This window comes from Lacerta agilis, chromosome 11 (assembly GCF_009819535.1).
Source record: "Lacerta agilis isolate rLacAgi1 chromosome 11, rLacAgi1.pri, whole genome shotgun sequence".
NCBI classification, from domain to species: Eukaryota; Metazoa; Chordata; class Lepidosauria; order Squamata; family Lacertidae; genus Lacerta; species Lacerta agilis.
Genome location: NC_046322.1, coordinates 17041048 through 17063493, shown reverse-complemented (window position 1 = coordinate 17063493; position 22446 = coordinate 17041048). Strand labels below are relative to the sequence as shown.

The 22446-nt window shown below is 41.0% G+C and overlaps 1 protein-coding gene across 1 annotated transcript in view; it reads right to left on the bottom strand.

Annotated features, from left to right (window-relative positions):
- Window positions 1-708: 708 nt before the first annotated feature.
- The window catches only part of WDR70 (WD repeat domain 70), a 109241-nt gene continuing 87503 nt past the window's right edge, over window positions 709-22446 (bottom strand). Inside the window, exons 14-18 of the mRNA XM_033164137.1 lie at window positions 11450-11550; window positions 9026-9105; window positions 7584-7700; window positions 6950-7112; window positions 709-1010 (exon numbers count right to left, since the gene is read on the bottom strand). Coding sequence (XP_033020028.1) covers window positions 923-1010; window positions 6950-7112; window positions 7584-7700; window positions 9026-9105; window positions 11450-11550 — 549 coding nt within the window. The 3' untranslated portion in view covers window positions 709-922. The remainder of the gene's footprint in view (window positions 1011-6949; window positions 7113-7583; window positions 7701-9025; window positions 9106-11449; window positions 11551-22446) is intronic.

Sequence of the window (22446 nt, the reverse complement as noted above, 5' to 3'; positions counted from 1 at the left end):
GCTGGAAGCATCATCTTGAGGGAGAAAAATAAGGACACACTGGGAATTCTGATACAGGTTACAGCGCTATCGACATAAATAAGGCAATTGCTATCACACCTCAGAACTTCTCTCTCTCTCTCTCTCTCTGTGTGTGTGTGTGTGTATGTATCTGAGACAAAGCCACGCACCAAATATAAGCAATGCATAGACAGAAAGGATGTTATTGCCTCCTGGTACAAAGTAATAATTAATAGGTCTGATACAATATATGCTGCACATAGAAAATGAAAATATACATTTCTATTGGAGAAATATTTACTTCTGATATAGAGAGTTGATAATAAACACATTTGTCAATGATACAATATTCTGTACAATTCTTGACACACATTTTATATGCATTAGAATAAATAAAATCATATGTGTGAAATAAGGTTATTGAAAACAAATATGGAGTGTAATCCTATACATATCTACTCAAAGGCAAGCCCCATTAATGGGATTTTATCTCAGATAAGTGTGTATAAGATTGCAACTTAAATTGTTCTAGCTGATACTATCACTACGACAAGTACCCTGTAGTCTTTAGGCGATATGTCACACTACCTGAAAAGTCACATGAGGGTAAGAAAAAAATTATAGCATCCATATTATTTTCAAGACAGACATTATCTAGTCTAGTATTTTTATATATATAAAAAACACCACATAGGTTTTTAAAGAAGACATAGTTTAAAAATAAGCTTTTATTTATGAACTCAGTTCCCTTACAAAATGCAAATGTAATGCTAAACAAATCTATTTCACTTTATGGCAATTATAGTATTTCACATTGGTGAAAATAGCCCTGTGTGCGAAAGCAATTTTGCTTGCAGGAATCTGCTCTTGCATAAGGAAAAAGAAACCAAATCCTTTGCGAGCCTCTTCCAATTTAAATTCTTCAAATTTTACGTTTTTTCCACTCTGGCTTGTCATCTGTTTCATCTTCGTCTGATTCTACTTCTGCAAAAACTGCTTTTGGCTGGGTCCTAAAAAGATATTAAAGAAGAATGACGATTAAAAAGGAGCTCTGCAGAAGTTTACAACTTTGTGTTTACCCATGCAGGGCTCCAGAGGCCAAAACTAGTGCTTTGAATGGAGTCTGGAAACGAGCTGCAAACCAACAAATATCTTTCAGTACTGCTGTGTGGTGTGTTCAGGGCAATCTGTCCCATTTCAATTTTGTATCTCATTCAAGTTATTTAATTGCACTGTAGTCTCTGGTATTTTTCCAGTCTTCCAGGGTTTTTATTTTTGTGGGACAGCTCTTTAAAGTTTGTTCACTATCTCAACCTCCTTTTTCAGAATCCTTCACCGCTAGGCGAAGAGGAATCTAACTCTAGGGTCATGAAAAAACACCGATTGGAGTCCTCCTGGAAATCTGGTGGTCTCAGACAGCCAATCACATATACGACTGCAGCAGGCAGTCCAACAGCAGGCATGTCCAACAGGTAGATCGTGATCTACCGGTAGATCACTGGATGTCTGTGGTAGATGACCGGTAGATCAGTGGTTCCCCCCAAGGAAGCTAAAAAACTTTGGCTCCCCTAAAAAAAGCTCAACATCTTTGCCCTGCACCCCTAAAATGACCTGAATCATCAAAAACAGGGCTTTCCTTCCTAAGAAAAAGCTCAACAACTTTGACCTGAACCCCCCCCCCCCAAAGGGGGTAGATCACTGCCAGTTTTTAACTCTGTGAATAGATCACAGTCTCTTGGATGTTGGCCACCTCTGCTATACAGCTTCCAACATATACCGCACTTCCTCAGTCTAGTTCAGGGGTAGCTAACCTGATGCCCTCTAGATGAAGCTGGACTACAGTTCCTTGCATCCCTGTTGGTTATGATGTCAGGGACTGATGGGAGTGGAAACTCCAACATCTTCTGGAGGGCCATGGATTCCCCATCCCTGGTCTAGTCTCTGCCCAGGGAAAGTTGCACTACTGGTTGAATGAGAAGTTTCTACTCCTCGCCTGCTGAACCTTGTTGACTTTCCAGTTGGAATGCAGTTATGAGAAGAGAAGGAAATACACGTTAAAGGTGCACATTAGAAACAGAAATTGTCTCATGGCAATTGCTCATTAATTGCACTGTGTTTTGACAGCTGCCGGAAAACAAAAACAACTATTTTCATATGAATACATATTGTTGTTGTTGTTGTTCAGTCGTGTCCGACTCTTCGTGACCCCATGGACCAGAGCACGCCAGGCAGGCCTATCCTTCACTGCCTCTCGCAGTTTGGCCAAACTCATGTTAGTAGCTTCGAGAACACTGTCCAACCATCTCATCCTCTGTCGTCCCCTTCTCCTTGTACCCAGCACACAAACTCAATGGATTGGAAGTTGGACCAAGACACTGCCAGCATATAAATAAATTTACACCAAGTCACCACTGGATGTTTGAAAACGACGACGACAACGAAAACATTACATGCTCAGCAAACTATTTTTTAATATTTTGATTCCACAAACATTTTCCATTTTAATCAGTGCTTAGTTAATTTTTACACTTAAAAATTGGGCCAGGAAACTCCAAGCAGTGCAGAATGTTACTACAAAACTGCATCATTGCTGAACACACTCCAGCATGTAATTAATAAAAGGCAAGCTAGTGTTGTTTTGGCTTTTGCGCAGTAGTATTTTTACAACATCAGAAGGACATAAAGTACTAAGTAGTTTCAGCTACCTTGGCAGTCTGCAAGGACAATAAGAGCCCGAGACCGTGCTTTTCTCTCTTGCTAAGGACTACTTATGCCAAACAGATTTGATAAGGACCACACCCTGAACTCACCACTTGCCACTTTCAAACAGCTAAGTATCTAAGTCCCGCGATTAAAAAGGAAAAAAAGCACTGTAGCCAACTTGACATACTGAGCCCAGTAATAAATGACCTTCACTTGGATACAGCAAGGCCTGCCCAGGCATGGAAGGAAGCTTCTGGGTGTGGACTATTCTGCAGGATGCAATTTGTGCAAAAGACTGCTGCGCGGAGGATAAATCTCAGAACTCTTAGGCAGTGCAGAAGATGTGCAATTTTGCCAGATTATGTCCACTCATGACCTCTAAGAGTCAGCACAGACAGCTTTGATCCATTTGGCTGGACCATAATCTGACTCATCATGGAGCAGCTTCTTCCTCCCCCTCCTCCTTGGCCTCTACACCAAGAGCACTGATGATCTACCACTGATACCAACCCTGCTGCCATCTCCGCCCAAACAAAAAAGAAAAGGAGTGAGACAAACCAAAAAGAATGCAAAAACTTGTTCTCATAGTGCCAGATCAGGAGCAGTATTAGTGCAAGCTGCTTCTGCAACTCCATAGGACTTGAGTGATTGCTCCTGAAAAAGGAACCTAGGTTCCAAAACGCATTGAGCTGCAATTCTTATTAGCCAACACTTCTAAGAATGAGTTGGTCCATGCTGCCTACTTTTTGGCCTGCCGTAGATGGAAAATGTGATCAATGCTTCAGCAGGATGTATCACGCCTGAGTGAGAGAACATACACATCTTCCTGTAGTATTTCAGAGGATGAAATCAGGTCAGATGCCTTAGGGCAGTTTCAAAGCCATAGGTTATTGCCGCTTATACTTACTCACTGTGTTTAGCATTCATTCACAAAGAAGAAAAAATGTGCTGCAGGCAAGTGGTCTGACCACGTGAAGAAAAGTTGCTTATGCTACTTGTGAGTTAATATGCAAGGGTAAACCGCAACTTTCTTGGCAGCGAGCCTACAGGGGAGCCTTTGTCAATTAAAGCCATGGCTCAATAATTTGATACAGTCATTGCCTGGCGCTACTGCTATGGATCAGGGGAAAGGGGATTTCCCCCCAGAATTCACAAATAATTTCTAACAGAAGGAATTAACGACAAAAGTGGAACTATCAGTGCCATGCCCAAACTTTAAGAAACGAGCAAAACACAAGGCAATTTAAAAGGTAAGGATAAAAATTCCTTAAAATCTGATAATGCTTTCTCATTAAGGGTCGGTGCAAAGGTAAATTGCAGGGATCTCTCAAACACATTTAACAGATTTGGAAGAAGCTGTGAGATGGCTCACTGCTGCCCCACCCCTTCTCACTTTGTGCTAAACAGTATCCTTTTTGAGATGCGAGCAACCAAAAACTGTGTACAATATTCCCAAGTGTGGTTGCACCATAGATTAACATGAAGGCATTTTGATACTGGCTGTTTTATTTTTGACCCCATTACTAATGATCCCCAAAATGGATTCCCCCCCCCCACATTGTAATTCACCAGCTTGGTTCAGTTGTGGGAGGGCTGAGGAGGAATAGATCACAAGAGAATCAGTCCTACACCACTGACTCACACCCCTTAATGTTTTGGCACCTGGGCTTAATTCAAAGTCTTCACTGGGGGATTTCAAGTCTTCTCCATTGATAAGTGGGGCTTGGTGAATACCCACAACAGCTGAAAAAGTGCCTAAGAAAGACCATTAAGAAAGTTTGCTTACGCTTTTCCTTGCATGTCATTTGTATAACCTGGACACCAGAGAGATTAGTTACTCTGGTTTGAATTTCTTTTTCAAGAATTTTCCTAAAACAAGCTCTGCAATGCAGAAACCATGGTATTTTTTTCCACAACGAGGCTGCACATCCTATCTGCTAGTTATTGTCACATAGAAAACACAGGAAAACTTTCTCTGAGACGCTACATCTTCTCAAGAATCAAAGAAATAGAAACCATATATATTTTATACACTTCTCCCCCCAAAAAACAAGCTGAGGAAGGCATCTACGCCGAAACGGGGCCCTGTCCTGGTCTCCCTGGTCTCCAGTTGTCTCATTATACATCTGACACGCATCGTAGAAGCCCTTACATCAATTTCTAAAAGACTTTCAAGGGATTTTTCAATGTGAAACTATTTTTTCATTTAAGACTGTAATTCTTAACAGGATTGATACTATATTTGTATTTACTTACGAGTAAACACATCTTTTTGGTTGAAACTTCTGGCCAGAGTTCTTAATTATATTTATTTCATTGTCCCAACATCAGCACACCTACACACACCCGCCCAATGTTCCTATCTGATGTGTGCATGAGCAGTGTGCTCAACTTGCCTCCTGTCCACTTCTCGCCCAGCTATGCTCTTAACAAGAAACCGTAATGTGAGCCACCCACTGGGCACAGTGAGCCTTCTGAATTACTTCTGCGTTTTAAAACTTTCATGTTCATTACACTGCAGGTGTCAAGGATGAAATCTAATCATCGAGGAAGCTGCGACACCAAACACACACTAGGGATCTCTATTAATGCGATGGAATGAAATGGACACACGGCTTTTCAGATAAGGGGGCGTGCAAATTATGTTCTTAACGAGAAGAAAATTAAGGCATTGGTACATTTTATCTCCTCCGTAAGAAACAGTAGCTGCACCAGCAATGTCCTTAGAGGCAGCCTACCCTTTGTAGCTAGGAAAGACTTGAACTGGGAGAGGCTTTTTCTCACACAGAGGGTGGCAGATACAAGTCTTACTTGCATAGTCCTGTCTGCTAGAGCAAGTGGGCGGTTCCCCACTATTGGAAATACAAAGTCTTACTAAGTCAATCAAATTGCCCTTCAGAGTCTTATTCATTAACTGTGCAATCCTATACATGGCGACTCAGTTTAGGAGCGTATATAACTGAAGCCCGAGTTATCTGCTAGCTTAGTTCTTGAGTGAGGGGACTTGTTATTTCTATTTAACAAAATGTACGGACCGCCTCATTGTCTTAGTCCAAGTGCTTTACATAAATAGTAAAGAAATATTTATCAAAAATACCAATAGAATCCACACATCTTGAAATGAAGCAGGCACAATAAAACTATCAAAATATAGGCGGCGTACACACCGCACGTTTAAAGCATATTTTCACGCCTGCAAGATTTGGAGAACTGCAGTTTGTTAAGGGTGCACTCAAGGAGAGTCAAGAGGAAATAGCTGCAGCACAAAGAAAAGTACAATTGGGCCTTATGAACAGCTTCCATTGCAATGGTTTTCGTAAGTGTCCTTTAGCTCTTTACATGAACAGTGTAGGGCTCAGCCCACAACTGTTATAAAGTTAACAGCTGCACCACACTGTAGGTGGTGGCAGTTGGATGAGTTCTTATCACCCAATCAGGGTCAAGCTGAGTGGCAGGTTAACTGGTAAGGAGTCATTTGATTGGTCCGGGCCGTACTGGTGCTGGCTTTTAAATATTGCAGCAGTGCCTTGGGATGAACCCATGAAAAAGGGACTTAAAGAGACACCATGGTCTGAGGTGTTTCTAAGTAAACATTTGTATATATTATTTATTTATACAGAACCAGGTATGCACCTGGCATCGTAGAAGGCTAAGCAAAGAATATTCCTGCTGAAATCCAGCAATTGCAAAACTCATTGTTTTTACAAAGAGATTGCTGGACACGTCACAGAGGGGAGAAATAATTTATAAGCAGCAAATTCATTAAATTGGCCAGTCATGCTTCTGTAAAAACCATGCAGTGGTTTGTGAGCATGGTGCAGCGTACGGTTCTGAGAGAAAAACACGAACATCCTAATTTCTGCAACATCCCCGTATCTGCAAAAGTAATGGCAGGTTTATGCAAAAATTAAATAACATACGCAAATGGTTTATATACATAGTACTACAGTATTTATGTTCTGGGTGGGTTTTTCTAAAAACCCAAATAATTTTTTTAAAAAAACTCTAATTCTATTTTACTCATGCAGCATTCAAACGGGTCAGAAACTAGGTTTCCTTAAAAAAAAAAAAAGCTGACATCCTATCCGTTTTCTGCATTAGTGGCAACATTCCAAAAAAAGAGGCAGAGAATAGTGTTGTTAAACAGGTCTTCTGCTTATGTTCAAGTTCACCATGTCTTTAAGACATATCTGTATATGGATTTTAACCCCCCCCCCCCGCCCCGCACTTAAGAGAGTCTCCTTACTTAGAATATGCTGGAGCAACCCAGTACGGGCTCTCCTCCGCTTCCTTTGCGTGCCGTAAAATGGCCTCCCGGGGGTTGCTATCATCAGTTTTATCCAGTGCAATATTCTTGACTATGTATGAAGACAGAGTCCCGCCATGAGTCCCAACACGACCACCACGACCTAATATAGGAGAGAATGAACAGATGTGCAAAGTGGCAAGGGAAGAAAAAAAAGAGCAAACGGAAAAGATGAAGCAAAAACTACAGTCGTACCTTGGTTTCTGAACAGCTTAGCAGTCAAACGTTTTGGCTCCTGAACGCCGCAAACCCAGAAGTGACAGTTCAGGTTTGCGAACTATTTTTGGAAGCCGAACGTCCGACAGGGCCTCCGTGGCTTCCAATTGGCTGCAGGAACTTCCTGCAGCCAATCAGAAGCTGCACTTTGGTTTCTGAACATTTTGGGAGTCAAACGGACTGCCAGAACGGATTCAGTTTGACTTCCAAGGTACGACTGTACATCCACGCAAATGAGAAGTTGCATCAGCATCTACAAGCTTGTAACAGAGTTATATGGTCGATTCAGTCTTCTGCAAACAAACACATAAATGGCCTTAGCAATGTTTTGCTTACAAATTGTAGAAATTCTGGTTACCTGGTCCTGCGACTGGAGGTTCAGGTTTGTGAGATTTCATGGGATCCAGTCTATCCTTTTCCAGCTGCTTTCTTGTACTCCGCTGGCGTGGTTCGCGAAACATTGGAAGTGCATGAGCTAAAATAATATATAAATATATATATATATTTTACTTAAGAGATAGTGAACTTAAAGAAGTTGGAGGGGGGTACACGACTTATGGCCCTCCAGATGACCTTGGACAACTTTCACTAGCCTGAGCCAGCATAGTCATAAGCCAGGGATGATAGGAGCTGTAGTTTAGCAGCAAGAGGATAGGATGATAGGAGCTGTAGTCTAGTGCCACAGATTCCTCACCTGTGCATGGCTTGGTAATTGTATATACAAACTTGGCAGGTATGCTCAGGTGCAAGTAAAATGGTTAGTTAAAAGAAAATGAAGCCAGACGTTACAGCAGCCCTGGTGTCTGGTTCTTCACATCTCCCCATAATTCAGGAGTGGAAACCTCAGGCCTGGGGACTCTCTATCTGCCCTTTAAGACTTTCCCTAGCAACAGCTCCATCCCAGGCCATACCCCTTCTCCCCAGGCCCCAGCTTTTACTAGCCCTGCTCCATGCTGTCCTTGAGGGCTTTGGTCTGGATGGAATATGCCCTTGCACTTTGATAATTCCTCTTGCTTGCATAGATGTTTGAGTTCAGTAACGCTCAGAACAGCTATGCATGGGCACAAATCTGATACACAAGTGTTGCCGGTGCAGCCTAATTCAGCTTTTGTTAAGTTTATTACCCTTAATAAAAGTACATTCTGGCTTTGGATGGCTTCAGAACCTTAGGAATAAACAGTTATTTCTTACATCTGCACGTTACGTGAAGCGTGAAAAGTCAAACTTTTGCTGGCAAGTGGCATGCTACACCATTTTGCATAAAACATTTGAGGTTAGCTATAAAAACCATTTCCATATGTGGAATGAAGGCTTCTTGGGGAATAATGAAGTAAAATGCCTCTCCTTGAAAAGTCAATGCCCAATCCCCACAGGTGAAAATGATGCATCTTAAGTAGCCGGAGGATGCAAAACTGAGATTCCCACTTACAGTTTACTTTGCTAGAGTGGCAATATACTTTTGCTGGTGGGCTAAAGTCACACTTAGAGAATGGGGCTCATAGCGCAGCTGTTACCACTTCTCAGAAAGACTGAAGAACATTGGGCCAAGCTGCTGCTCTGCTCTGTTGTTTAGTTCTGTCGTTGGGACCAAATGAGCAGAGCCCCCTTTAAAAGCTAAAGAGACAACATTTGGGTTTTGAGGAGGAGTGTGGCCAATTTAAGTCTTCCCTGACTCCTTCCTGCTGATTGGCAGGATTCTAGTTTTAAAGAAGGGCCCTGTAGTCCACTAGATCCGAGCCATAATGTACAGAGAGTTAAAATGATGTATTTAAATAAACAGTTAATTTAAGAGTTACTTACGTGTTATAATGTAATCCTGCGTGAGGGTCTCGGCTTGCCTTTCTTTTCTTTTTGTCTTTACAACACACAATTTTGCTCCCCTAGAAAGGATTAAAAAAGAATAATAGTACAAGAACTTGCATGAAAAGAGTTGAAAAGAAGTGCTGGCGAAGTTCAAAAGCTGTTTTTACAGGACAATCGTATATACGTTTACTTGGAAGCAAGTCCCCACTGGGACTCACCCCTCCTAAATATGAGTGGCAATTTTTTTTGTCACAAAATGAATTGTGCTTTGATCTTAAACCAGTATTTTGAGGTGATCTGTCTGCCAAGAACCCTCTTGAATCTCCTCCTATAGGCTCACCCCACTGCAGGTCGAGAACGGCCAGAGTAAAGCATCTATCAACTCTCTGTTCCTTTTCATTTCTCCCTTCCTCCATGTAAACACATGGCTGTGCAGTTACAGGTAGGTAGCCGTGTTGGTCTGCCGTAGTCAAAATAAAATATTGCACATGGATGTGCAGTCGTCTTATTATTAGTTGTAGCATATCTCTCTCTCTCTCTCCCCGTGTGTGTGTGTGTGTGTGTGTGTGTGTAATCCCTGTATTAAAAGTTATATGATTCAATGTGGTGCATCGACTCTCATAAATGTCTTGATAACTGGTCAAGGAGGTACTCTCAGGATCTGTGGCTGTTTGGATGTGCTCACTATCTCTGACCTTTGGCCATGCTGGCTGGGGCTGATGGGAATAGTTTAGCACCAGCAACACTGGAGGGCCACAAGTATCCTATCCCTAAAGTAGAATGATTTATAATCCTCGTCAGAACAAAGGACAGCTGGGTGTCTGGCTTGTAGAGTCTCAACGTTAGAGGCCATGAAGTTGAGTTATATTTGTATCTTCAGTCAGGCTTATTGTAGAAGCAGGTTCCTTTCTACCCATAAAGTTCAGGTCGTTAAAGGGGGCTGTCCATTATGCTGGAGAAAACAATTATTATTATTATTATTATTATTATTATTGTTGTTGTTGTTGTTGTTGTTGTTGTTGTTGTTGTTGTTATTATTATTATTATTATTTTGCAGTCTGGGTTGCAAAGCAGCACCTGGGCAAATAAAAATGTATTTTTCTGGTTGCTAGAGGGAACACGACTAAGGGATGTCAGTAAGGCTTTGCAAGCAGACCTTTCTGTCCAGGATCAGGGAGGATATTGAAAATTTACACTAAAAGGAGGAAAGAGTAGTGGGGGGGGGGGTCAACCGAACCTTCTATTTTTCACTTTCACGTTTATTGCCCTTTTGATGCGAAGCTAATGAGAAGAGGCTGCTAAAACAGTGGGAAAGAACAGGAATTTGCCCATGTTTCCTTAATGTCTTCTTGAGTAAGAGCACAGCTGCATATGTAGATCACAAACATGGAAACTGAGAGCACTTGCTCCTTAGCCTGAATCCACTGAATAAGTTTTAGTTAAATATTAAGTAGACAAATTAAGGGTGTATCAAAATGCTTTGCACCCTCTTGCAATTCTTTTATAACTCATGGAAATCTATTTACGTAATTTATACCCTGCACCTTCAACATAAATGCATGTTCCTATGATGGCCAACAGAGTTGCAAGATACAAAACAAAAATACAATTTAAGAGTAATGATAAAAAATAATTAAATAAAGCATACAAACTAATACAGCAAACTAAAACAGCAGTAGCCTATTTAGACAGGAAAATCAAAACAGCTCTAAGATTTTTTTCGTCCCCCCCCCTTTTTTTAAATGCTCACATTAGCTGCTCTTAAAAAGCTTTGGGAAATCAGGAATTTTTGTCTGGCGCCTAAATGATAGCAATGAGGTCTCCAGGAGGGCCTCCTTAGAGACGGCATCAGACTGTAAACATCCTGGTTTCGTATCATGGTTTGGAGTCCAAGATTAAAGCACAGTTTCCAATTTCATAACGGAAAACTCTTGTTTAAAGTAACCAAGATACAAGCACTGAAGCCAGCTTGAGACAGGAGGAGTGCATAGGGAATGCATGCGCACAATGCTCATTCTCAGCTTAATAAACCATAGTTTATAAAGTTGGGATCATTGAATTGGAGCAAGCACAATGTGTCAGCGATGCAACATTTCAGAAACGGGATTCCAGAAATTAAAAAAGAGGCAATACTAATTCCCAATGGGAAACACGGCTAGTTTGAAAACACAAACTACTGAAAATGATTTGTAATTATCTTTTTGACCACGACTCCCAGTCATCTGGGACTGTTGGTTTTCCTTTATATGTAAAACTGAATAAATAAGTATACAAAAAAGGAAAAGGAAAACAGGAAAACACAAGCTACCATTCCCCGCTCCTCACTTTTTAAGATAAAACAGTGAATTCAAAGAAATCTCACATCTAAACAAGCATTTATACATTTTAAGAAATAAGGTTCTTATGCAATTAATTAAATACCTTTGACTCTTGAAGGGGTCATAGTATACTTTAGCCAATCCATTCCCTGTACCAACCATGATTTGATTCAGTTTAGGATGCCAGAGACAACGGACAACACTCTGAAAAACATTAGCTCTTGGTTAGTAATTTTTTAGTTCTGAAACCCAGGACAATACCCAGTTTTAGGGGAAGCTTCCCTTTTATTTTGTCACATTTCAGCTATCTTTATCTTCAGGTAAGACTCAAGAGGTGCACGAGACCCTTAAGCTGCAAAGACTCAGTAAATTACATGTGTAGAAACCAATGTTCATTTACTTACTTACTTCTACACCATATTACATACTTCCACAGCAACTGCTGTACAATGAAAGTCTAAAACAACCACCCCCCTCCAAGGGATCCTTTTTTCCTCTGCAAGATAGGAAATTCCTAAACCAGCAGTAGTAAGCAAGCATACCATTTGGAAATACAATATGCACCACTAACCATAATATTGTGCCAGATGGAAAGGAAAAGGGGCTTCCAAATTTAGGGTAACACGTTAAATTGTAAAAGCCACATAACTTATTTAATAAGGGAGCATAAAATACAATTTTATTCTAACTGGGAAGCCTAAATTAAATTTAATATGACTTTGGAGCCTTTTAAGGCATTCTGTTATAGGATTCCTACTTTGTAGACCAAAGGGACTACGTAGGCATATCATATTGCCAATTTCTAAACCATTTGGCCAACAATCCTACCTTTTCCCAATTTTGACCTCATTTCTAGTTTGTTTGAATGTTGAATACGGTTCATTTGCTTGCATGTACAGCAAAGTAAATTAATTTAGACATAATATATAACAATAAGGAAATAGACATGAAATGGACGAATTCCTAGATCCCAATGATTTCTGTTTACTCTTGTTTGTGTATGTTCGAGAAATTTGTTTTCTCTCTCTTGTATTTGTTAACTTGGAAATTAAATAAAAACATTTTTTTTTAAAAAATGGAAATATTTCTCTGTTAATATTCTCCCAGAAAATATTTATGTGCATAATCAGGTCAGCTAAAACATGCTTGTTAAAAAAAATAGTGACATTAGAGAACAGCTTTTGCTATCCTATCAAAGATTCTTCAAAATTTGGAGTAGTAAAGCCTAATCTGTGTTTGCAACTGGGCACTCATGCAAGAATCTGCTGGGAATGTTTGAAGTATAGAGATATCTGTTTAGAGTTCTCATTCTTCCAGTCCCATGCTGCTTTGCTTTAATGCCTTTGCTTTAATAGTGTAATTATACTCAGTACGAAGACTTATTGCATGAACACTATTATTAATTACCTAAAAAGGTTCTACACATTTTGGCCAGCCCTGTTGGCAAACCCCAATTGTGTTGTTTCCTGACATTTGCCCCTTCCCCAAAAGGTAGGGATAGCTCTTGCCTCTCAACTTGCATGTCTTTTGGATTTGCAGTGTAAAATCAGAGACAATCCTCTGGTTCCCTCCCTACCTTTGAGCTTGAGACAGTTGTGGTGACATCGTTTCTGGAATCATATTGCATTTCTGAAGTTAGTACACTTAGAGAACTTCAGAGGCACAGGAAGAACACCATACCAAGCCTCTCCTCCCCAGCTTCAAACCAGAAAAGGGACAAAACTATTCCCAAAAGGCCTCATGCAACCTTAAGAAAATTTCCAGCTTCTGTCTCCAGTTCCAAGATCAGGAGGAAGCTTGTTGTTTGTAGTTTTAACACTATGCTTCTGAGCATCTCTGAAGTGCACCACCAAAAACTCCAGCCTTCCTCTCATCCATGAAACCAAGAAGGGGTCAAGGATCATCCCCACAGTTGCACCACCCACTCTGATGTCCTCCACAATCCCTTGTTGTTGTTCAGTCGTTCAGTCGTGTCCGACTCTTCGTGACCCCACGGACCAGAGCACGCCAGGCACGCCTATCCTTCACTGCCTCTCGCAGTTTGGCCAATCCCTGCACCTCTCCAATTCCAAAGCGAGGAGGAAGCTTAGGCTGGTGGAACACTTTCCACTGCAAGCACAACAAGAGAAATTGAGCCTAAAACGATTGCTTCTGCTTTGCTGTTTGTTCAATGTGTGGCTGTTTCTTTAGACGTGCACTGGGATTTCAGCTATGTAGAGCTTCCTGTCTGAAAGTGTGGGATGCAAATATTCTAATAAAATAAAATGGAACATTAGAAAATGCAAAAAAGGAAACTGCCCTTTCTTAATATGTACTGTAGAGTCTTGCAAATGGTTCCTTTCCTGGTTTGCCCATGATGATTAAGAATTGCTTTGAAATGGCCAGCCTTTTCTACTACTGCAAAGCCCCCCTTAACACCCTCTTCCAGATAAACACAGCTGCCAGGCACAGGTTCAAGACCAGATCAGTGTTTCTGGACTTCATAAAAATTAAAAACACAGAGCTAGGTGTCATCAGTTCACTGATGTTACTCAACGTATTTTATGGTAAAAGAATTAACAGTAACTGGTAGAAAGACCTCTCTTTTCTGTTTGTTTACTGGACAGTTGGCCAATTGTCTGCTTTGGGTGGGGTTGTATTCCCCCTGAAGGAGCAGGTTTGTAGTCTGGAAGTGAACCAGGACCCATCTCTGTCACTAGAGGCCCAGAAGACCTCAGTGGCTAGGAGTGCCTTCAGTTGGTAAGACTGCTATGCTCATTTCTGGATGGTGATAGCCTGACCACTCTTGTCCACGGATTGGTAACCTTCAGATTGGATTACTCCAATGTGCTGTAAGTGGTGCTGCCCTTGAGGCTGCCCTGTAGTGAACTGACTGCTCACTGGGGCGAAATGTTGCCACTGTATTGCACAGTGGTTGAAAGGATTGCATTGGCTGCCAATCAGGTCCCAGGCTAGGTTCAAAGTGCTGGTATTGTTGTACAAAGCCCTATATAGCTTGTGACTAGGATACCCAAAATATTGCCTTAGTCCCTACAGACAAAACTGATCACTGTGTTCTACCGAAGGCATCCTGGAGATCTCCGTTGTATTTTTGGTGCATACTAAAGATGTTCCTCTTTCAACTAACCTGGTAAAATCGCCACCCCAACTGGATATTGTTTTGGATTAAAATTGATTTTATGTATGTGCTATTGTTGTTTCCAAGTGTTTTCAAGTGTTTTCTAGAAAAAGTTTAATGTATGTGATTGTTTTAAATATCTATCTATCATCTATCTATCTATCTATCTATCTATCTATCTATCTATCTATCATCTATCTATCTATCATCTATCTATCATCTATCTTTTTTACATACATTATTATACTGTAAATCACTTCCTGATGTCTCATGTGAAGCAAGTCATAAATTTAAACAACAAATAAATTACAGTCTTGAATCTGCACTCCATTTAAGCCTATAGCAGTGTGTTAGGAAGAGTGAAATGCTTTGCTTCCTTTTTACTTGGGAGTTCTGTAATCGTGTCTGTAATAATGCTGCAAATGAGGCAGCTGATGTTTGAATTTCAACTGCACCCAAGAGACGAATGAGCTGAGTCAGAATTGTAAGCACTGTAATTAAAAGCAAGTCACAGGATCCGAGACACTTCTGCAATCAGATTTTCCTTCTTGTACAAAATCAACTGGAGGAAGATTTATAGTGTTTTGCATAAACCAGCACAAAACATTTGGTTAACCCTCTGGCCCCACTTGCTAGTTTGCGGCTCTGTGAATTTGGAACTCAGAAACAGTGAGTATTGGCTATACCTGAAGATGCAGTGTAAAATTCTATTGTCAGAATGCTATTATAGATTTCCTTAAAGCATATTATTGTTGTGCTTTTCCAGTGGTTTAAAAGTGTCCTTTTACCATTTACTCTCATAGTATATAAGACACTACTGTTGTCTTTCAAACATACATGCATTGACTGTTTCCTAATATAGATCTAATACTATAAAATATTCTGGGGATTGTGAATGAGGACAATTCCAGCTCCTAAAAGGAGCAAAAGGGAGCTTCATTGCTGGGGGCTAAGCACAGCTCTCCGGGCATCTCTCTTTGGCCCTCAGAACTCTCTCAGGCCGCACCCTTCTCTGGCCTTGCTTTGTGTGTTTTTGCCTGGCTATAATGTGCCCTTTGGTAATGTCTTTTGCTTGTGTAGATGGAGGACAAGAAAAAAATGTGTCAGGTGTGTGTCAAAACTAGCCTACCACAATTAGCATGTGGCCCTTGAATGATTGCCTAGAAAGAAATGCGGCCCTGCAGGTGAAAAGGGTTCTCCACCCCATTTTCCAAGAAGGAGGTACTAACTGCTGGCAGAGTGTGTAGCTATTAAAACGATAGCACTTGCACCAGCATCAATTCTGCTAACCCTTCATCTTGAAGCAGCCTTAGCCACAAGTGTTTCCCAGTTTAACTATGGCGGAATCCAGTAACAACCCCAAACACTTTGCTAGCTAGTTTCTGAATACTACCCAGCTGTTTAAGAGAAAGAAATATTTTACTTCTACTGTACCTGATCTAAACCGCTATGCAAGCAATATGCACATGCTTCTCTATGCAAAATGTTTTGGATTTTTGTGATTCGCCTGCCATGTTTTAGAAAGGGAGTTGAGCGGGCATCATACACTACCACAGAGCATAGGTTCTGTGCCCATTTGTGTCTATTAGCCTGCTACACAAGCCACAGTTGTGCTAGCTGGGTCTTATGGGGTATAGTCCAAAGTATCTGAAGGGCACCAGCTTGGAGAAAGCTGATCTAAGGGGCTGCATCTTCCCCATCTGACAATATTCCCCTGGCACCCTTCAAAAAGCTACCCCAGAAAACCTTCTGGACATTACATGCAGGGAGCTGGAAGGATAACACCAATTGAAAATCTCCCACATGTATTGACTTTAGCAACTTCCTTCATGTATGGTCCAACAGCATTTTCATCCCATGTGAGCATCACCCATCAGTGGAAGTTGTTATTTGAATGCTAAAGTGGCTCCGTGTTAAAATACCAAATAGTTTGGCCTTCATTGTATAAAAGGGTCTCATGAGATGTGTTGCTCCCACAGAGGGATAAGCTTGTAAAACAAGCAAGATGATACCTTTTATTGGACTGACAAGCCTGTAAAATGCAGGGCATTTTTATGCTTCATCATTACATTCCCAAAGGGAATAGTTCTCTCTTTTACTGCCTTGTCTCAAGAAGGACTTTTGTAAGTTGACTCCTACCGGCAAGGCGGAACCTTTTGTAATCCAATTAACAGAGGCTTAATTCTCACAGATGGGCAGAGGATTGTACCATTCCACATGTTTCAATGTTTCTCTCTCTCTCTCTCTCTTTTTGAATCCCTGAATGCAGAAAACTAGCAAGTCGGGGGAAAAGGCTTTCGCTAAGTCTTCCAGCTATCTTGACAGTTTACAAAATCCAGAGATTTGGAGAAAGGGAGAGAAGAGAGTGGAAGTTCATGCTGATCACCAAAGTCCCACTTCCAATCTGAATTGGGACAGTTCATGCACAGGTAGATCTCTGCCCGTTTGTGAAAACTAGGTCAAAGTACCTACTGTAACTTGCCACTGGTTTCCCCCCCCAGGGGTATGCCTCCAGATATTCTTGGCCTCCAACACTGATCAATCCAAGCTAGCAAAGTCAACAGCCAGGATTATGGGAGTTAAAGAGTCCTACAACATCTGCAGAGCACTACTAACCCTTCATAGTTCTATAGCAGAGGCAAGAACGCTTGTTAAACATCACCTAGCATTGCAGGAAAAAAATTATTTTAAGAGTGAAGACTGACATTTTTCATTAAACTTAAACAAACAAACAAACCTAGCTACAATAATTTTAAAGGGCAATTGGTTTAACAAAAGATACTGTATCAGTTCACATTTAATACTGGGATATAGAATGGTACTACAGGAATGAGTCTTGTGCTGATTTTCTCTTTCCTTGTCAGTCCAGCCCAGTATTGTTTAAGGCTGACATCTGGGAGAATCTGGTGGCAAACTCTACCCTAAAATGAAAACATCACCCAGAGCTCAAGAGTCTAGACTACTCATGGTAAAAAAAAAAATACAGCGAGAATTTGGAAGAGGATAATCTGTTAAATCTCTACAATGAGAAATAAATTGAGAATTCACTGAATTTATAAACTTAACTAATAGTTGTAGTCATACATGCGGAACTTGTCAACTGCTTAAATAAGTTTTAGAGGATTAGCTGGCTTTTAACCGATTAATTTTTTTAAAAAATGTGTCCATTCATATTTGGCTGAAGTCTGTACTAAACACATTTGTTTTTGTTTTGTTTTTTAAACTACTGGTGATGTCATATGACAGCCACACTTGCCTTAGGCTATGAGCCAAGAAGCAAAGGCTTTTCTCAGCTGCAGTAGTCCACATTTTGGAGAAAGCATGTTTGTTCTATTTGACTCCTTTCCGTTACAGATGGCCTTAAAATCTAAATTTGATGGAAAGGGATTATGAAATTTGCTCACTCTTCCATCCTGCTGTCAGTATTGGATGAAATGTTCCAGTGGTGAAAGATAACCAAGCCAAAGAGAGGAGAGTGGGAGATAACTATGAAAACTTGGACTGAAATTGGAATATAGCAATTTCCTCTACCTGAAAAAAAATAGCACCCAAGCTGCCATTGCCAGACAAAACATGGATTAGACCAAACCAAAGGAAGGAGGAATGCTTCTGTCAGGAGAAGGCAGCTGAGAGAAGCACTAGACCTTTGGCCTAATGACAATCCTGAACTTTGAGGGCTGAACATACAGGCTCTTTGAAGCTTAGGAGCAGAGAACCTTGTCACATTTGACTGCTCTACCTGTCTTTGATAAGTCATTTGTTTTTCTTTTTAAAAAAACACAACCCATTAGCACTATGGCTTATCTGGCACTGGTTTGACGGTTTAAGATGTCTAGTTTAGGGCTCCACCATGGATCGGAAAGACGTAAAACTGTCAGCAACAACTGCTGCTAAGAAAACATTTCGGCTTTACACGCTTGCCTCACAAGTGCCAATTTTGCTTTCTGCCTCAGTGGTGATGAGGCAATGTGGTGGGGCCTGTTTGAAGAATACTGTTCTGATTTGCTGCACTTGGCTGCCCGTGCAGTGAGATAAGCGCCAAAGACTCGGAACACGTAAAGAGACATTTTGACAGTGATGATCAAGCACTGACATTCTGTTTTATATACACACATACACATATACACACGTTAAACTTTCCTTGGGTGAACAGGAGGACAATAAATGAACTCTGTATTTAAACACTGTTTTTATAGGCAGGGATCCAAGAGTCCTGTGCATGCCTGGAAACACCTTAGGCATGCACAAAGATGGGCTGGTGTTTTCCTGCCCACTGCAGTCCCTTGTGCTTAGGAAAATCCCTCAACCTCCTGGAGTAGTCTTCCAGGGAGCACAAGGAACTTCAATGGATTATGGAAGTCTGAGGAGCACTAGAATGTTCACTAACACTGCATACAACCGTTTCATATGTTAGCCACAGAATTTAATGCTCCTCAGAGAAACTGCAGCATCAAAATCATAAGCAAGCATATCAGTATGATAGCATTTCACCATTTAATACTGCAGTAGTGGTTACAAGTGGGTGAAAAAACCTGAAAGAACCTGACATTTCATAGTAATTTTATGATAGGAAACATGTATTCAGCCCTCACTTTTACATACTATACATTCAGGTTCTTAAAAAAAACTGAACTCCTAAATGTCCACGGAATGGGCAAGTTATGAATGAAAGCAAATAAAACATTGTACCTAAAAGGTGCCAAGAAATGCTGTAACACAGATGAAAATCCAGTTAGGCACTGGCATGGCATAATCCTGGAGCTAGTGTAGTAAACTGACCAAAAAGTTTGGTTCACAATTGGGAAATTAAATTCAAGTCCCCAGTCAGCCATTAAGATCATTGCATGGCCTTTGGGAAGCTTCTGTCTGTGAGAGCATCTTATCTCACAGGTATGCAGTGAGCTTAAAATGAGATAATCACATGAATTGTGCTCTGAGCAATTCAGGAAGAGGACAGGTATATTCATTTATACAAATAAACAACTTTCTCTGCACTGCATGAAGATAGTAGTATGTCCCACTCTTTCCTTCCTGTGCTGCAGAGGACCCAATCATAGCTCAGCAGCCACTCTCTGGGCACCTAGAACCCCTGCTCCCCCTGCCCTTAACTCTTTCTCTTCTGGATAGAGTAAAATTTCTTCCAGCAGGGAATGTGAACTTGCGGACCCTTCTAGTGTGCAATGGACACATCTGTGGCTTGGGCTCCTCTAATATCTCCTCCAAGAACATGGGAACACCCTCCCATCAGATGTCAAGGAAATAAACAACTAACTGACTCTTAGAAGACACCTGAAGGCTGCCCTATTTAGGGAAGTTTTTAATGTTTGATGTTTTATCGCTTTATTATTATTATTATTTATTAATAATAATAATAATAATAATAATAATAATAATAATAATAATAATGCAGTGGTACCTCCGGGACGCGGGTAGCGCTGTGGATTAAACCACAGAGCCTAGGGCTTGTCGATCAGAAGGTCGGCGGTTTGAATCCCTGAGACGGGGTGAGCTCCCATTGCTCGGTCCCTGCTCCTGCCAACCTAGCAGTTCGAAAGCACATCAAGGTGCAAGTAGATAAATAGGTACTGCTCCAGCGGGAAGGTAAGCAGCGTTTCCGTGTGCTGCTCTGGTTCGCCAGAAGTGACTTAGTCATGCTGGCCACATGACCCGGAAGCTGTACATCGGCTCCCTTGGCCAATAAAGCGAGATGAGCGCCGCAACCCCAGAGTCGGACACGACTGGACCTAATGGTCAGGGGTCCCTTTACCCTTTACCTCCGGTTACGAACTTAATCAGTTCCGGAGGTCCGTTTGTAACCCGAAACTGCTTGTAATGAGGCGCGCTTTCACTAATGGCGCCTCCCACTGCTGCTGGTGCGCGACTTCCGCTCGCAAAGTTCGCAACCGGGTTAGCAGAGCTCATAACCCGAAGCATTCGTAAGGGGCACGGTACGTGACACGAGGTACCACTGTAATAATATTCTGTTGGGAACCACCCAGAATGGCTGGGGAAACCCAGCCAGATGGGTGGGGTATGTATGTCTGCCTGCCTGTATGTATGTATAAATAAATAATAATATTGTGCTAGGGTACCCAGTTACAAGTGAAACCTTCGCCCTGGTTGTCTTTACTTCCAAACTGTGGCAGTTGTGCTGCTGAGTCTGACATAGTCAGCAACGAGAAAGCAGATGCCTTAAGTCCCTAAAATGGCATGGCTGGACACCACAGTGACATGGGCCATATACATTAGCAATTATGAACCAGCTTGTCTCTCCAGTCAGCCAATAAGACATCTCAACAGCACCTTTTACATCAGCAATGGTGAGCTTATGGCCCTCCAGTTAATGGACTGCAGCTCCCATCAGCCCCACCCACAAGGCCAAAGGTGCGGCATGATGGGCGTTCTAATCCAACTGGCCACAGCATGCCATCCGTGTTTTACATTATCTTGTAAGGGACAGTAATTGTTCTTAAGTGGTTAACAGCACTGCTTCCAGAGTAGACAATAGCTTTAAATCAAACAGATGTGCACAAGAATAATTAAGTTAACTAACAGCACTTTAACGTATTTCATACAACTAACATTTCAATGCTGCTGTTATCTGTCCTAAAGCTGGCTAGAAACTATTTTTTTCAGTCACTCTTCCAACTCACATTGGCATACAAAACTTCCAAGATTGTAAAATAATTTATTTTAAATGGATTCGTTTTTAAAATACTTGTAATGTAAGGCTGGAAAAAATATACCACCATTATTCTGTTCCCAAAATGCACGACTAGTCCATTGAGATGAGTAGGAATGTCCATTATTACCCCTGTGGAATAGGCAGACTGTCTGCACATTAAAATATTATGCTAAACTTTTGCCTAGAAGTGGACAAACCAAATAACTCAAGTGTGAAGCTCCTTTGGAGCCCATCCTATGCAATTAGCCAACTACAATAAATAAGGTGGGAGTTGAAAAGTTATCCACAATGCTGTGAACATACTGTCACCAGCTTTAAAATGCTCAACGGCTAGGAAAAAACACCAGCGTATCTGTCGTAGGAATATTTTTTTTGGTAAAACACACCACCCTTTGAACTCTTAGGACCAACAATATGGGGGACATTTTAACTGCATTCAGCAACATTGGGAACTGTAGGTCTTATATAATGAACTTATATGCCTAGAAGAAAAGTTGAGGCAATTTTAACTTGTTTTAGTATTTTAACTTTTGAATGTTTTAAAGTACTGTATGGTTGTGAATTTTTCTTGATCTTAATCTTTTGTAAACTGCTTTGAGGTTTTCTATAATCAAGCGATGTATAAATTTTATGAAATAAATATATGTATATATGCTCCATCAAGTATCTGTTTGAAGAAATGTCACGTACTTGCATTTTAACTGCCTGATTAATTAAGATCTTCCTCAGAGGTTAAGTTGATTAAATTTATGTATCACTCCCCTTCAGGATTTTTTTGCACTGGGACGTAAACAAAGTAAAAACAGAAAGTATTTCGAACTAATAAAAGAGCTATGAAACAAACGTTAACTTATTTGGTACAGATGAGAATATTCTCTATAAAAGCTTATTATCAGCGGCATGACTTGATATAAGGCTGCTTACCAGGTTTTTGCCATTTCTTACAAGTAGTACTATGAATTTGTACCATAGTCATGCAATGACGATGGTGTCCAAGCTACAGACTTGGTAAGTCATAGAACAAACATAGTTTGTCTGGAGTGAGACAGACCATGAACCCAAGCTCATACATACTGTGAAGTCAAGCCATGGCTTAGCGCTCAGCAGCAACAGGACCAGAGGAGCAGCAAAGCGGCTGCCATCTTCTCTATGGAAGCCTGCATGTTTGCTCAGTCATAATATGCCATGGTTTGGCTTAGCTGTGCTCATGCCCTATTCATTTCAGAATAGACTGCACTGGCAAACTGCCTTCTGGATAGGCCTGCAAGCACTCAAGCTAGCCCATACAAAGAAAACA